Source organism: Nomascus leucogenys, chromosome 22a, assembly GCF_006542625.1.
Source record: "Nomascus leucogenys isolate Asia chromosome 22a, Asia_NLE_v1, whole genome shotgun sequence".
In the NCBI taxonomy this organism is placed as follows: Eukaryota; Metazoa; Chordata; class Mammalia; order Primates; family Hylobatidae; genus Nomascus; species Nomascus leucogenys.
This window is the reverse complement of record NC_044402.1, coordinates 80,407,871-80,426,082: the sequence shown is the minus strand read 5'-3', so window position 1 is coordinate 80,426,082 and position 18,212 is coordinate 80,407,871. Positions and strand designations below refer to the sequence as shown.

Genomic DNA, 18,212 nt, shown 5'->3' with positions numbered 1-18,212 from the left:
AGGTATATATCTCTCTCACTGTGAGAACATTTTTTATAGGACATCTCTTTTTAAATTAACTTTTGTTCCCCTTGGTCCTTAGAATAAAACCTTCTATTTGCTCTCTTGTTCATGGATTTTTTTTTCTACTTGTATGTGTTAGGTATACATTATTATGTGTAACTACTTAACGATTTTTACAATTTTTATTTAGTTATTATATTTGTTTATGGATTAAGAAAAATAAGGTGGTCAAATGTCCATTGTGTAGAAAAAATATCATTTTTCACACTTTATTAGTGTTAATAAAGCTTTCTTTGGTATATTTTATAGGTGATGTTTGCAGACAGAAAAAGTAAACTGTCAAGGAATTCAGAGCATTGGGTACTTGTTATTTGGACCAGTTTGAGGAGTCTTTGATTTGTTGGACCAACTGGCAACAGAAAATGAAAAGTAGTGTGGCACAGATAAAAGTAAGTGTTTGAAACTTAAAATAGAGGATGTAAACTTATGGTCAATTACCTATTCTTTAAATATAAATGCATTTATGTAATTAGGACATTAGAGCCAGACAGTAGAGTGGCACTTAGGTTGGTGCAAAAGTAATTGCAGTTTTTGCAATTTTTAAAAACCACAATTACTGTTTGCACCAACCTAATACATCCATCTAACTTAAACAATTTTAAATGTAGATACTCAGCTATATGGAAGTATTAGTGTGTAAGAGCGCAGTTAAGAGAACGTACAGAAATGTGTTGCGTGTGTGTGCGCGCATGTGTGTGTGTGTACACATGGATGCATGCATCGGGGCCTGCATGTATCATGTGAGCGATCACGTGTAAAAGAAAAATAAGTTTAAACAGTGAGGGGAAGTTTCTGCATATCTGTTTACAATGTGAGCCTCTTGCATATTTCTTATGAATAAATGGTCTCTTTATTCTGTGCTGTACTTTAGACAGTGTGCATTCATTTATTTAACAAATGCATATTGAGTTATCTTGATTGTTCTAAGAACTTTGAACAAAATAGTGTTATGTGTTATATGTTATATTGATATATGTTATAGTGATTGTTCTAAGAACTTTGAACAAAATAGTGAATAAAACAAATCCGTGTTTTCATGGAGTTTACATTATAGTTGTTGTGGGGAGGAGACAAAATAAATTATAAACTTGATAAGTTATGTAGTATGTTAGAATGTTAAGTAATAGAATTGTCCTGTGGAGAAAAGAAGTAGAACAGGGTAGGGGGGGGATTCAACATTGAGGGGTTGCAGTTTTTAATAGAGGGATGAGTAGGGCCCATTGAAAAGATAGCCATTTGAGCAGAGACTTGAAAATGTGAGAGTTAACTATGCCAATATCTGGGGAAAGAGTGGGCCTGGCGAAAGGAACAGCAAAGGCAAAGAATCTACGGGGAGCAGGTATCAGAAGGGGAGAATTGTAGGAGGTGAGATCAGGGCAGTAATAGGGACCAGTAATTCCGTCTGCTTTCAAAACTATTCTGCCTGTGAGTGGACTTGGCAGGAGAGCAAACTACTCAACTTCCTTTTCTCTTCAACTGCATGGATTTAAAACCAGGACATCACTTTTTGGGCCTTGGAGTCAGTAAAGGGGGAACTGTATTTTTATTTGATTATAAATGTAGGCACTCCTCCCTTCCTCTCCTCTTACAGCTGTGCACACCTAAAGTTCCTTCTTTAAAGAGAAGCAGTAGATTGCAAGCTCCTTGACAGCAGGCCCTGTAGTAGGTGCTTATTAAGCTGAACTGATAGACTTGTAGAGTAAGGCAGCCTCTGCTGCAGTCTTTTCCAACCTCTGTCAAGTGTGAGAAGACACCCACCTCCCTGCTAGGTAGACATCCAGCCTTTGCTTGCATATATCTTTTGGCAAGGGGTTCACAGTTTCTTAAGGTAGTTCCATCTCTCAGTAACCCTGTATATTGTTCTGAAATCAGCCTTTTTGGGACTTGTACTCACTGGTCCATTGTTACTTAAACAGTTAATTTATTGAGGACCTAGTAGGTGGCAGATTCTGGGTTAGGAGCTGGGGATGTAAAGGAGACCTTGTACAGAACTGGCTCTTGACAGAGCCGTGTCAGACAAGAGCGCTCAGATCTTTAGACTAATGCCTTTTACTCAAAGGGAGAAATGTTTAGCCTTTCTCAGACTCCTCTTTTGGTTCCTCTTAGCCTCTGCTTCTCCACGCTTCCCTCTTGTGGCCCAGATGGGTCTCATGTACCATTTTATCCCCCAGCCTGCCCGTGGGTGGCTTCATTTAGCATGCCCTTCACACTTAGTGGCTTGGCTGTACCAGCCAGCTCTCTTTGGTCTGCTTCCATTTCTCTCCTTTCTGTTAGCCACAATGGGTCCACTAGCTGGACTGGTGCTGATTCTTTCTTTAGGTGAAGCTCAGCTCCTCCCTTGATGTTCTGAGGACTCACCTGTTAGGTTCATAAGGCTTAACTGAGAATCCCCTGTTTTTCTCTTGAACCTCACTGTAGCTTCCTTAGCAAGCTCCCTACCTCTTCCAGTCCCTACCCCCTCTTTCTTTTAAAGTCTAGTGGATCCTGAAAGCCACTGGACTCAGGCCTCTTGTTCCCCTTGTCTCCTCATACTGCTCTCCCTACGTTGTTGGAGACTAAGAGTTACTACATGATGTCACTGTATTTGTTTTGCTTCATGAACAATTTGGAAAAATTTTAAAGGTAATTCTGACTGTATAGTATTTTCAACTACTGCACTGACTTACAATCTAAACTCTGTGATAAAAGAAATAGGGAAATTCAGGTTCTTAATATTTGATTCACACCTGAAAGTGATTTTTAACTTGATGAAATCCTATTCATCTACCAAAGCCAAATTCAAGTCCCCGTTTTCCCACTTTCATCCCTTAGCACTCTATGCCACGGTGATTGTTTCCTACTCAAGATCTCCTGTTAGCACTTACTATGTGTGCCAGTCATTTGTTACTTGATCACATTTATGAAATCTTTCTTCTTCACAGCTTCAATATTTTTGGTCTCTTCCTCTTGCTCACAACAGATGTTGCGGAGATGTGTTAAAAATCATTAGCATAGAATTGGGGCCTTTTCCTTAATGTAATCAGAATAATTTCTTTGCCTTGTAAAAGAAAAAGGAGACAATGCAGTTTTATTGTTCTCTGTCTTCTCCCCTCTCCTCTTCCCCCCCTTCGTCTTCTCCTCTCTCTCTCTCTCTCTCTGTCTCACTCACTCTCTCTCATTCTGGGGAACATATAATCTAATGTGTTTAATTGTGGAAATCTGTATAAACCTCTCTGTCTCCTACAAGATCATAAGCTCCTTGGCCTTTCTTATCTATTGTATCCTTCAGAATGTCTACACAGGAAGGACTGTGTCTTACAATAAATGATCAGTATAAATATTGTATTTTATGTTACCATTTAATTGAATGAATCTTGTGCTTTGTATTTGACCTAAGATCTTTATGTGAAGTTTTATAGAAACCAATGTCATATATATTGAACAGTTCTATTTCACTGTGTTGCTAAGTGAAATAATTTTTAAAACTTTCTTAGACACAGAATTTTAAAATGGTTGAATTTAATGCAAAGTAACAGCTAAACTATGGTTACTTTAAGTTATCAATTTTGATTACATGCTTATTCACCTATATAGATTATTTAGTGGGTACTATTCAAAAAATTCAATAGTTAATGAGACTATTTTGCATTGTACTTGTGATTATTGTTAGACTCAAACTGCTGTTAATTAGATAGTCATAAAATCAGAGGAAGTTGGATCTTATATTTCTACTCAGAATAATTTTCTTTTTTAAAATATATCCTTTCTTCATTAAAGAGGCAAGCATGTAAGTTTGCAGAACAGTTACTCATTGTTTGATTTAGTTTATCTTAGATCTCAAGATTAAGGTATGTTAAATGCTATTTTTCTTTACAGTATGGTTAATTAAAATTATTTTAATTCTTAAAAAAATGCTTGTCAATATTTGAATGTTGAACAGTTATATAAAAAATTTTACCTATATACAGAGGTAAACATTTTGGCTCCTTAATTTATTTGGATTTTTTAATTAGGATATAGTCTCAGACTGGATGGTTCACATCTCTGTCTCATGTCAATCTCATGTTACATGAAGTTACTTACTTGTATATTGATTGTTTTTCAAAAAATTTGGAATAGTGCTTATACCCTAAAAGTAATGTTGTTCGATTCCCTAGAGCCTACCACAGTATAATACATATGAGACACTCAATTGATGTTTGTTGAAAACAAAAATTAACTTTTATAAACATGTTAGAGTCAGTTTCTTCCAGCTATTTTACCCTGTACTAAAGTTGTGGTTTTCATAAGCCAAAGGAGATTGGAGGTAAGTACAATATTGTGGCTGAGGCGAGAGGATCACTTGAGCCTGAGTGGTTGAGTCTGCAGTGAGCCGTGATCATGCCACTGCACTCCAGCCTGGGCAACAGAGCAAGACCCTGTCTCAAAAAAAATAATGATAATAAAAATTATAACTTATTACATAGAAGTAAAATATAAACTAGGTGTCATCGAAAATTTGAGAATTATCTTTTTCTACCTTGATTTTTTTTGGCTAGAAAGAAGTATGTGGTCCAGCAAAGGCGTAAGAATGATACAATGGATTTTAGGGACTCAGCGGAAAGGGTCGGGGAGAGTAGGGGGGCGGTTAGAGATAAAAGACTACACATTGGGGTACATGTACATTATTCATGTGATGGGTGCAGCACAGTCTCAGAAATCACCACTAAAGAACTTATCCATGTAACCAAACACCACCTGTTCCCCGTAAAACTATTGAAATAAAAAATAAAATAAAAAGAAATAAAAAATAAAAATAAACAGAAAAAAAAAAAAAAGAAGTTTTTGGTCCGTAATGAAAACAGGTGCCTGCCACAGACAGGCCTATCTGGGATGATCTGAAGATTTTGTTTTGTCTTACAGACTGTTTAGGTTACATGAATTATTCTTAATGATTTAAGAAATGTTTTGCTACAATTTCTGAAGTACTTCCAACTTTCTAAGCCATGTATTTCAGTGTATGTTTTTAACATAAATAATTTTTGAAATGTTTTCTCCTTTTTTTCCTCTTTTAAAGCCTTCTTCTGGTCATGACAGAAGGGAAAACCTTAATTCATATCAGAGGAACTCCTCTCCAGAAGAGAGGTAAATAGTTTAATCTGCTCTGAATGCAATGTAAATTTTTATGGTAAGGTTTATGTAATAATTTAGCTCTTAGATTTCTAATTTTAGGGTGGATAACTTCTTTTTAATGGTTTTATAACCAATATTACTTGAATGGGCTGTAGGAGGAATCATCCTTAAATGACTCTTCTAGGAGTTTCTAGTAAATAATTCCAGATATTATGTAATTTTTATGTGAAAGGGAGTAATTTTTAATGTTTCAAATACTAATGGAATGAAAGTGTAAAATGGAAAACTGAGTTGAAATTACACTATTTAGAAGTGCTGCTTTTGCTACTGTTAGTATTATCCCTTACATGTACGTAGCTCTGTACTGTCTTTAAAATATTTTTATATAGATTATATCAGGGTCCCCAAACCCCAGAGCCATGGACCAGGCCGCACAGCAGGAGGTGAGCAGCAGGCCTGCCAGCATTCCCACCTGAGCTCCGCCTCCTGTCAGATCATCTGTGGCATTCCATTCTCAGAGGAGCACAAACCCTATTGTGAACTGCGCATGCAAGGGATCTAGGTTGTGTGCTCCTTATTAGAATCTAACTAATGCCTGATGATCTGAGGTGGAACAGTTTCATCCTGAAACCATCCCCTCACCCCCCACCATTTGTGGAAAAATTGCCTTCTACAAAACCGGTCCCTGGTGCCAAAAAGGTTTGAGACCACTGGATTATATCATATTATAATTATGTTAAGATCAGCGATCCAAAAATGTTAACATTAATGGGCATTATGAATTCATATTAGCACTACAATTATTTTATTTATGATCATTGAAAGACCATTAAGCATATGGTCTATTAAAAAGTAATGACTGTAAAAAAATTTTTTTGTGCCCATTAAAAATAATTTATGAAGGAAGAAGCACCCTTCAAGCTTTCTTTCAGTTGTCTAGGCTTCCTTACTCCATATGTACTTTCTTATTCTACTCTGCTAAATATCTCTAAAAACTTTGCTTTGTGAACATCAAGTTAATTGCCCTGATTCATCACTTACTCTTTCACCAGTTGTCTACTCCCTCTATATTTAAAAACAAAAAACAAACAAAAAAAACTCTTTACACACAGACACATACACACACAGGTATATGTGTGTATAACTTAATTGTAGATGTGTATATAAAATATGGATTATGTTACTGTGTATCTATTATGTATATATTTAACTTCTGTTAAGGTTCTCTGATTTTATTGATTTTTAAGATTCAAATAACAGATCTGATGCTATCCATCCTTGTTTGCTAATAATTTCAATCCATTCACGTTGCTGTCCAGTAATGCATTTTCAAGAATAACAGCTGATGAATATGGTCTTTTGGTATGGAATTAACCGATCCTTATGGAGGCCAGCCAATGACATTGGTCTTATACATTCAGTGTTTTGATAAACGAGCCAACTAAGCAAAAGGAGTCATTTGTAGGATAGCCTTTTTTCATGCTAACTATATATGATATCCAGATATATGTCTCCTACTGGGAACGAAGTGAATCAGGATAATTCACTAAACAAGTAAGTTTGCTGAAGTGAATCCTAGGAGTTGTTTTGCTGTGTACAAACTGAAAGCTTTTGTAATTCTGATGGAATGAATGGGTGTTAGCAAAATGAGCCGTTAAGAACAGTTTGACACGAGGTTGTTTAGTCATAGAGTTGCTTTACCATTACCAATATATGACTTGCCTAAATATTTATAACATAGTTGTTTTTAATTTACAACTTGGTTTTGTTATTTTATGTTAGATATGAAGAACAAGAAAGATCCCCCCGGGATAGAGATTACTTTGATTACAGCAGATCAGACTATGAGCATTCAGGAAGAGGACATTCTTATGATAGTAGCATGGAGTCACGGTTAGTGTTGGAAATTTCTAACTTGTAGAAAATTGTATTTGTTTAAACTTTCTTTATGCTATATTTATAATAAAAACAAAAATAATAGTAGCTAACATTAATTGGATGTTCTTAGGTGCTAGGCTTTCTAATAAGGGCTTCATGTGAATTAACTTCTTATTGCAGTAAATATATGAAGTAGGTACTAGTATTTCTGCTTTACAGCTGAAGAAAGCTAGAGAAGTTTAGTAATTTGTTCATGTTTTGAAACATAATAGTGAGAAGCCTAGGTCTGTCTGACTCTAAAGCCCAAGCTCATTCATTATATTGTACTGCAAGAGGGGTTGGCTTATGTGATTTTTTGAGATTCTTTACTAAATGAAAGAAATTTATATTGTATGTTATAGAGTGGTCTAAATTTACTTTCCTGTGTAATGGCAGAGGGACATTGAGACTTAAGTTTCCAATTTGTAGTTTTTTTCTACATGTGAAGGATTCTTACTTGAGCTTTAGAGAACTTGGTTACCCACCTGTTCCTCTGGCTAACAAGACTTGGAAGATTTACTTGGTTGAGAAATGGGCAAGGGAACTGAATGGAAGGCAGATAGCAAGAAACATTGGAAGGAGAGTGTTTGGAGACTCCCAGGGGTAATATTTAAGAAGAGTCAGACATTAAGTGCCATTCATGTTTCATTGAAAGCTAGGCAGAGTATTATAACCCCTTGTTATTGAGTTGTGTTTATTTTCAATTCTTTTTCTCCCTTGTAGAAATTAGTAATAGTTTTTATAGTGAGAATACATTAGTTCCCACTTATCCATGGGGAATGTGTTCTAGGGCCCCAGTGGGTGCCTGAAACTGCGGATAATACCTGAACCATATATATATATATATACTATGTTTTTTCCAATACATACGTACTTATGATAAAGTTTAATTTATAAATTAGGCATAGTAAAAGATTAACAACAGTAACTAATACTAAAATAGAACGATTGTAAGAATACACTCTAATAAAAGTTACGTGAATGTGGTCTTCCTCTCTCAAAATATCTTATTGTACTGTAGTCACTTATTTTTGGACTGTGGTTAATCACTGGTAGCCGAAGCCTCTGAAAGTGAAACCACAGATAAGGAGTGACTACTGTGTTAGAAAGATGTCGGCGTTTTAAAAATTCCCTTTAAAACTTCACTAAGGGGCCTCTGTATTTGCTCAGGAGAAAGTATAATGGAATTAAAAGTTACTTAGTACATGTGGGGAGAGACTCTCCAGGTAGACGTAATGGTAGTCTCAAAGAAAGTAGTGGGGCAGATACTTGAGATGCTCAATATAGGGAAGAGATGTTAACTAGCAGTCTGCAGATGGAAATACTCTCAACTACTTAAAACAGAACTCACTATATGGGTAGTATTTCCATAACTTGCATGTATCTTTGCTTAGGAGAGGAGTAGTGATGCAGATAATTTCCAGGTCACTTGAAATGGACTTTGGAATGTCTATATTTTACACTTTTTAATGAGGCAGTGTTGCATAGTAGAAAGAGAATAGATTCCATATTCATGCAGATTAGAGTTCAAGTTTTAGTTACTAGTTACAGAAATTTGGTAAAATTTCTTAACAAATTTCTTCTGAGCCTCAGTTTCCTTATCTATAAGATGAGGATGATAACATGTATCTTGTCTGGTTGTTTAGGTTTAAAAATAATGTCTGTCGTACTACCATGTCTGAACATAGTAGTTACTAAGAAAATGACAACTTTTAAAATATTAATTTCTTGAGCATATCAGTTTGAGTAGTGAAAAGCAGTGAACCAGTGGCACTTTATGTAGAAAACAGTGGAAGAGTTCAGGTAAACTACTGTTGAACAACGTGGTTGATTCTGAATGTATTTCTAATTAATCTTACAAAACTAACATGATTTTAGTATTTTATAAAGGAACTGTGATTTGTCTCTGTAACAACCATTTTCATTATCCCTTCATAGACATCTTTCTGCCTTTGTCATTGTTTTCATAAAACCAGCTTTCTCCTGATTTTCCTGTATTCCCTTATTAGTCATCTAGTTTCCAAAACTTGACTTTCATGGTTTATTGTTCACTAAGATCAATATCTTGTTTTGATGTCTCTCAGATTATCCACCCCTTTACTACCAATATTATACCCCCCACAGGAATTTTGACCAAATTCCTCTGCAGTTTGGAGTTTGGAGCTAAGCACATTCTTTGATATCTACAGCCAAAAATTTCGTTCTCATCACTTTCTAGTATATACCTAATCCTATAATGTCAGATTATGTTAACCTTCAAAATTCAGGCTTGTCTACTGTCAACTTAATGAGAACGACTACTAGAACCATAATTGGTAAGCTAAGCTTTTTGTATATTTTCCCAAATACTGTTAAAACTCTTAGAAACTAGATACTATTTTTTCCAATTTACAAATAAGGAAATGGCTTTGAGTTTATTAAGTAGCTTACCCGAGGTTGCATTTAAACATCTGGTAAATGTTGAAACTGGAATTTGAACTCAGTTCTGGCTCCAAAGCCCCTGTATTTTTCACAATCCCTGACTGTAGTACTTCAGTATAACTCTACGTTAGGTCTAGTATATGAAAATGAAGTCTCATGTTATCCACACAGTCACACTGTGAAGTAAGCAGGCTAGGTATTATGCAGAATGTAAAGGCTAACAGTCCAAAAATGTTTCTATTTAGACTTTTAGAATATTTTGTTACTTCTGCACTATAAAGGAACAAACACAATAATGGTAAGGATCTGATTTTATCAGCCAGCTAGCTCTCTTACCTGGTGTTTCTCAGAAGAATCATAACCAATGTCAGGAAATCCCTGCTGTAGCTACTCTCTTGAAACATGTATATTCATAAGAAGAAGCAACTCAGTTGCAAATTAGTGCAGAGAATTTAGAGCATCTGCCTTTGTGACTAATTGAGGTTTATATTTGAAATCACTCTTTCCCCCCATATGTTCACTCTTGGTGTATATAGATTGTCTATCCTCCCTAGGAGTCAGTTAAGTCTCTTATACCTCAGTTTCAAAACTGTTCATTCAGCCCAGCAATGTCATTACTGGGTATATACCCAAAAGAACGTAAATAATTATATTATAAAGACACATGCATGTGTATATTCATTGCAGCACTATTGACAATAGCAAAGCCATATAATCTACCTAAATGCCCATCAGTGATAGACTGGATAAAGGAAATGTGGTACTTAGACACCATGGAATACTATACAGCCATAAAAAAGAATGAGATTATGTTCTTTGCAGGGCCATGGGTAGAGCTAGAGGCCATTATCCTTAACAAACTAACACAGGAACTGAAAACCAAATACCACACGTTCTCATTTATAAGTGGGAGCTAAATTATGAGAACACATTAACACATGGAGAACAACACACACTGGGGCCTTATGGAGGGTGAAGGGAGAGTGGAGGGTGGGAGGAGGAAGAGGATCATGAAAAACAGCTAATGAATACTAGCTTTAATACGTGGGTGATAAAATAATCTATACAACAAACCCCCATGACACAAGTTTACCTATGTAATAAACCTGCACTTGTACCCCTGAACTTAAAATAAAAGTAAACAAACAAACCAAAAATCCTGTTCCTCCACAGCTACCTGGGAAGATGACTGCTTTTCAATCTCCATGTAGGTTTTGTTACTATATATTTAAAAAGACCATGTCAAACATACTCCTTAGATTTAGCTAAAATCTATCTCACAGTTTCCTGGTAATGCAATGATAATATGAAATTTACTTTTATTTACTATATTATATATAACTCATGGTTACCCAAAACATGAACAGAATGATCTGAGTTTCCAAGGCAATATATGTAAAAAGCAGCTCAGTGGATAAACTTTGCTCTGGGGAAAGATAGCAAAAAGCAAGGATTTGCTCTTTTCCTGTTAGTTCTTGATGGTTTCAGAGATTGTTTTAAAAGCCTCAGCTTAAGAAAGGATAATCAGGTACGTTAGTAGGGAAGACTTATTGTGCCTAGAAAAATTTTTCCCCCCACATTGTCTCAAATAAGCAGAAGCTTCCAATATTCTGAGATTTCTAATAAAAATATTAGTTCTATCAAGAAACAATTTCAAATATTATATTCTGTAGCAGTCTTACAACTAAAGTAACCACTATTGGAAATTAACTCTGGTTTCTTCTCCTTTATACAATTTGTCATATACACTACAGGCTAATTTGTCTTCTTAAAACACTCTTTTCATGCCACTCTCCTACTCAGAAACTTTTAATGATTCCCCATCACCTCCAGTATAAAAACCTTAAAGTCTTTACATATGTTTTAAGATTTTAGTCTAACTCTAACTCATCTTTCCAGCGACCATGACACATAATCCTTTATTTCCTGATTGTCCTACTCATTCTGACCTTAACACCCCTGCTCAGTCTTTCAATAATTATCCCCTCTTCTACTAGTTGCAAAATATCATCCTTCGTCTCCCCTTCCTCCTGCCGACTTGCCCCCAATCTAAATCCCGTCATGCCTTCAGGACCTGATTTGTTCAATTTTCTCTGTGAAACACTTGGTCACCATTCTAAACCACTTTTCCTAGTCTGAATTTGTGGGACCCACTTATGGTTTCACTCATTTGTGTGCAGTTAATTGTTAAGAGTGTATTTTATATTGTCTTCTCTGCTCTTAAAAAAAAATTTATATTACAGAAACAGGGACCGAGAAAAACGCAGAGAAAGAGAAAGAGATACGGATCGGAAAAGGTCTCGGAAATCTCCATCTCCTGGGAGGAGAAACCAAGAAACATCAGTAACTCAGAGTTCCTCTGCTCAGGATGAACCTGCTACAAAGAAAAAGAAAGATGAGCTGGATCCTCTTCTTACTCGCACTGGTGGAGCATATATTCCCCCTGCAAAGCTCAGGATGATGCAGGAACAGATTACAGATAAAAACAGGCATGTTGATATCAATCAGTATATAAAGCCATGAAATTGTCATTAAAAAATAAGTCAACTATGGTTTAATTAACCCTGGCTCTTGAGAATTTACATCAGTCTATAGTGATAGAGACCTCAAATTAGAGACCTCTTTACTTCATAGCTCCATTGGAGAGCCACACACTACCTGCCCTTATATTAGCTCATTACTTCTTTTTTTTTGCATGAATGAATTAAAAAGTTTGAGGAAAAGATTGCTTACCCTTTTTATAGTATTTTCAAACTATTGTTCCTTTCATAGTTTCATGGATGCATTCCTATTGTTAATGTCTATTTTTTGTAGAAAAGAGTAATATTGACATTTTAGTTCTAAAATTGACTTTTCCTGTTGTAAACCAGGAGTCAGCAAACTTTTTCTGTAAAAGCCCAGATAGTAAATATTTTACACTGTGAGTCATTTTGTCTCTGTTGTTGCTACTCAACTCCGCTCTTGAAATGTGAAAACTGTCATAGGCATTGTGTAGAAAATTATAAGCATGGCTGTGTTCCAGTAAAACATTATTTACAAAAGCAGGTGGTCAGCCGCATTTGGCTCATGGGTGTAGTTTGCCGACCTCTGTACTCATCTATAAAACTGCAGCTGGCATTTATCTCTTTTCGTACATTTTCTTCAGATCATGATATATTAGACTATACATTTTTGCCACTCTAAGGCAGGCAGACAAAATTTATATATGAACAGTCACACTTAAAACACTCCTCCCTCCCTTTTCAGAATAATTGAGATGGTGAGGAGCTATTTAGCAAAGTACAGCTAAGTTTTTAAGGTATTTTTCTCTAATAGGATGAGTTGATAACTAGGGAAAGTATGGTTCCAGATTGAAATGATTATTCGGTTGCCAGACAACTAGTTATCTATTGGGATAGAAGGTATTAATGGTTATAATTTAAGAAAAACAGATGCAAGGTGAGCCAGACAGGAATATTTCGACATCTTTTCATGAGTGTTTCAATAGCAATTTGAAAAGTGCTTGAGAACCTTATTTAAGTTAAATCTAAATTTGTTTCAAGGATTAGCTTGAAGTAGAAATGTCATGATCTGCCCACCTCAGCCTCCCAAAGTTCGAGACCAGCCTGGCCAATATAGTGAAACCCTGTCTCTACTAAAAATACAAAAATTAGCCAGGCGTGGTAGTGGGCGCCTGTAGTCCCAGCTACTTGGGAGGCTGAGGCAGGAGAATGGGGTGAGCCCAGGAGGCGGAGCTTGCAGTGAGCCTAGATCGCACCACTGCACTCCAGCCTGGGCAACAGAGACACTGCCTCAAAAAAAAAAAAAAAAAAAAAGAAATGTCATTTATCTAAAAGAAGCTATGAAGATTAAAATAAATTAAAACCGAATTTAAGAGCCAGAAAGGGGTATTTGATGACATTAAATTCAAAACTAGTAAGTTTTTCTTTATGTTTCATATTTTAGCACTTGGCAGTGATATTTGAAGTGTTAGGTTGAAAAGGAATTTGGAGATGGCGTCTGTGGTTAATAGGACCTTCATTATCATGTAAGCATTTTGCTCATGCACAAGGCAGTAGTGGCAGCATTACTGAAAAGTATTCACTTTCTCCAGTCCAGTCCAAAGCAATCCTGATTGTAAAAGACTAGAAACTTTGTCAGTCCAAGTCTTGCTTCCTTTTAAATAAAGCAGACAGGAGAGTCAGCAATACATGCAATTTAAAGCAGATTCCTTTAAGATAATTTTATATACAGTTAAAGTCTGTTCATAGGCTGTAAAGGGTACAAGGAGAAGTAGACATCTGTAAGAGAAGGCCATAGTCTTTGCTTTCAGTAGATACGTGAATTGTGGGCTTCCTAATTAGGATGTATAATTGTAGTTGATGTAGCCATTTGATTAGTTCAATAAGATAGGTTGTGATTGTATATGAGCAGCATCTTATTAATCAGGCCACTTGTTAAGCCATGCATCTTGTTTCTAGAGATAGTGGGATACCAAAAGTTTGGAGTTATGAAACAGTGGAATAGTCTACCTTGGGTACAGGCGGTAAGGGGGTACATAATTTATAGAGAATTTAGAAACAAAATAAAATTAACTGCAAAATGAGTCTGTTTTTTATCCTCACCATGCTAGCAATACTAAACAATGTCAGTGATATAATACTTGTTCCCACCAGGAACTGCTCTCACCAACCCTCCTTGTTGTGCCACTCCAGAACAGGGTTTCTTAACCTACAAGCCCCTCAAGAGGTCCATGAATAGAATTCAAGCAATCAGTCCATAAATGTGTTTGGGAAAAAAATTGAATCTTTATTTTTACTCTTCTCTAAAGTTTAGCTTTTTTTTTTTTTTTTTTCTTTTGAGAATGTAGGCAATAGATCAGAGTATTGGCAGTCTGTTACAGATATTTCATGATACGGATTATGGCCATGCTACTCAGAAATTTAAGTAGTTATTAAGCATGCTGCCAGTTCTTGTTGTTTAATGTGTTATGAAGCACATAGAATATTATATCAAACTTTTGTTCTTTGCATGTTTCAAAAACTGAATTTTAGTATGATTAGTATCCTTTGTAATCCTATTCATTGTATATATCATTCCAAAAAGTCTACTGGTTTCACCAGACTTCCAGAGAGAGACGTGTATGGAAGAAAAAAGGTTAAGACTTCCCGCAGCTGAAATCAGATTCCACAGAAAAGTAGTTACAAAACCCATAGAATTGTAGAGCATTCAAAGATCTTAGACATTGTCCAGTTCAACCTAAAGAAACTCAGTGAGGCCAAGAAATTTCCCCAAAATCTAGGGTAAAAAGCAGTACAGCTATCTAACATTCAACTGGTATAGCTGTAGGACTACTACATCAACATAGAGATTGTCTTTAAAATACTCTGAACAATATTTCAGCCTCATGATTTCATGTGAATCCCTTTTCCTGTAGTTACCATTTCTTTGTGGCTTAAAACATTTAATTTTGTTGTCTCTGTCATCTTTTTATGAGAAGGGACATACAAATTTTTTTTTGTGGCTTATATTTGGGTATTTCATGTTACCATTTAAATTTTTGAATTGCATTTATTTTAAAGGTTTCCATTAAAGACAAGTTTAAATCAAGCATTATATGTAAAATAAGCATGTATTGAATTTGACTAATAAATGTACTAGGCATAAGAACAAAACGTTATCTTTATATATCCTTACATAATCTTATTCTATTATTAAAGGAAAATGGTGTGTACTTAAGCATATGTACAGAAAATCAAATATGGTTCAGGATATAATCTATTTATCCTGATAGGCATCATATATTTTACTGTACTTGGGGGTCGTTTCATGGAAATAATGTTAAAAATTAAGGAACACTATGTAGTTTTTATGTTCTTACAGCTTCTTCTTCTTGTAATTATTGAAAAAGTTTTAATCTTCATTAAAATCACTTCTTTTTAGCTTAGCATACCAGAGGATGAGTTGGGAGGCCCTAAAGAAGTCAATTAATGGTCTTATCAACAAAGTCAACATTTCCAACATAAGTATTATTATTCAAGAGCTTCTTCAAGAAAATATAGTTAGAGGAAGGTAAGTATCAGCTATTTTATTTGTGGTATTTCTAAGTAATTTTTTCAAAGGAATATAATATCTACATGAACAATAATCATTGATTTATTGTGCTACTTCATTTCAAAGGTCATTGAGAATATTTATTTAAAATGCAGTACTTATAAAAATATAGACTGCCAAGAAATAACTTGTGCCTTGCTGTTAGAGGTTGTATGGAATTTTTGCTTTTTGAGAAGCTTTGATTTCACATAATGGTTTTTGCAGACATTCACTTAATGCCTCCAATAATTTAAACTCATGAGGAATAATGAATATTAAAATATAATACCTTAAACTAATTTAATTTTTTATTTCTTTTTTAAATTGACAAGTAAAAATTGTATATACATTTGTGGTATACATCGTGATGTTTTCATATATGTGTACTTTGTAGAATGGCTAAATCAAGCTGTTTAACATGTATTCACATACCTGTCATTTTTTGTGGTGAGAACACTTAAAATCTACTCTATTTTCAGCTTTCAAGTATATAATATATGGTTATTAACTATAGTCAAAATATTGTAGAATGGTTCTCTGGAACTTACTCCTCCTGTGTAACTGAAATTTTGTGTCCATTGACCAACATCTAAATTCCCCCAACCCCAGCCTCTGGTAACCATCATTTTATACTCTGATTGTATGAGTTCAGTTTTTTTTTAGACTCCGCATATTAGTGAGGTCATGCATTATTTGTCTTTCTGTGCCTGGCTTATTTCACTTAGCATAATGTTTTCCAAGTTCGTCTGTGTTTTCGCAAATGACAGAATTTCTTTTATGGTTGAATAGTATTCCATTATACATGTATACATTTTATTTATCCATTTATTCACAACAGACACTTTTGTTGTTTCCATATTTTGACCATTGTGAATAATGCTGCAATAAATGTGGGAGTGCAGATACCTCTTCAACATACTGATTTCATTTTCTTTGTATATATACCCAATAGTGGGATTGCTGGATCAAAGGGTAGTTATAATCAAAAAAATTTTTTTTGTATTGGTTTATTTTAGAGATGGGGGTCTTGCTTTATTGCCAGGCTGGAGTACAGTGTGTGGTCATAGTTCACTGCCCCCCTTGAATTCCTGAGCTCAAGGAATTCTCTCACCTCAGCATCCTAAGTAGCTGGGACCACAAGCACTCATCACCACGCTGGGCTAATTTTTTAATATTTTGTAGAGAATGAGGTCTTGCCATCTTGCGCAGGCTAGTCTTGTACTCTTGAGCTCAAGCAGTCCTCCCCACTTGGCTTCCCAAAGTGTTGGTATGACAGGCGTGAGCCACCACACCTGGCTAGTAATTCTGTTTTTAATATTTTAAGGAAGCTCTATACTATTTTCTTAATGACTGTACTAATTTATATTTCTACCAACAGTGTACAAGCGTTCTCTTTTCTCCATGTCCTTGGCAACACTTGTTATTTTTCATCTTTTTTATTACAGCCATTGTAACAGTTGTGAGGAGATGTAACAGTTGTGAGGAGATGTCTCATTGTGGTTTTAATTTGCATTGCTTTGATAATTGGTGATGTTGAGCATTATATATATAATATATAATATATATTTATATGTAAATATACATATATTTATATATATAGCCTATATTTGTACATCTTTTGAAAAATGTCTGTTCTTGTCGTTTGTTCATTTTTTATATTGGGTTGTTATCTTACTATTGAGTTGAATGCCTAATGTATTTTGGATATTAACCCCTTATCAGGTGTATGGTTTGAAATGTTTTCTCCCATTCCGTAGGTTGTCTCTTCACTCTGTTGATATTTTCCTGTGCTGTGCAGAAGCATTCTAGTTTTATGTAATCCCATTTGTCTCTTTTTGCTTTTGTTGCCTGTGCTTTAGGGGTCATATCCAAAAAATCATTAACCATACCAATGTCTCGGAGCTTTTCCTTTGTGTTTTTCTTTTAGAAACTTATAGTAGTTTCACAGTTTCAGGTCTAATGTTTAAGTCTTTAATCTGTTTTGCGTTGATGTTTGTATATGGTGTGGGACTAAGGGACCTATTTTCATTCTTCTGCATCTGGGTATTCAGTTTTCTTGGCACCATTTATTGAAGACACTGTCTTTTCCCTATTGTGTCTTCTTAGCATCTTTGTTGAAAATCAGTTGACTGCAAATGTCTGGATTTATCTCTGGTTTCTTTGTTCTCTGTAGCTCTATGTGTCTGTTTTTATACTATTGTCGTGCTGTTTTGATTACTATAACTTTGTAGCAGATTCCAGGTCAGGGAGTGTGATGCCTCCAGCTTTGTTCTTTTTGTTCAAGATTGCTGTGGCTATTTGGAGTTTTTTGTGGTTCCGTGAGTTTTAGGATTGTTTTTTCTATTTCTGTGAAAAACATAACTGGAATTTTGATAGGGATTGAGTCCAGTCTGTATGTTGCTTTGGGTACTATGGACATTTTAATATATTATTTCAGTCCATGGACATGGGATGTCATGCATGTTCTTCCATTTTTTCATGAGCAATTTGTAGTTTTTAGTGTACAGATCTTTCATCTCCATGGTTAGATTTATTCCTAAGTTTTTTTTTTTCATAGCCATTGTAAATGGGATGTTTTCTTGATTTCTTTTTCAGAAAGATAGTTCATTGTAAGCATATGGAAGCACTACTGATTTTTGTATGTTGAG

The 18,212-nt window shown here is 35.1% G+C and overlaps 1 protein-coding gene across 1 annotated transcript in view; it reads left to right on the top strand.

Annotated features, from left to right (window-relative positions):
* Positions 1 to 18,212, top strand: part of CWC22 (CWC22 spliceosome associated protein homolog) — a 65,509-nt gene that overhangs the window by 13,705 nt on the left and 33,592 nt on the right. Inside the window, exons 2-6 of the mRNA XM_003253793.3 lie at positions 313 to 452; positions 5,099 to 5,166; positions 6,937 to 7,047; positions 11,736 to 11,981; positions 15,415 to 15,543. Coding sequence (XP_003253841.2) covers positions 426 to 452; positions 5,099 to 5,166; positions 6,937 to 7,047; positions 11,736 to 11,981; positions 15,415 to 15,543 — 581 coding nt within the window. The 5' untranslated portion in view covers positions 313 to 425. The remainder of the gene's footprint in view (positions 1 to 312; positions 453 to 5,098; positions 5,167 to 6,936; positions 7,048 to 11,735; positions 11,982 to 15,414; positions 15,544 to 18,212) is intronic.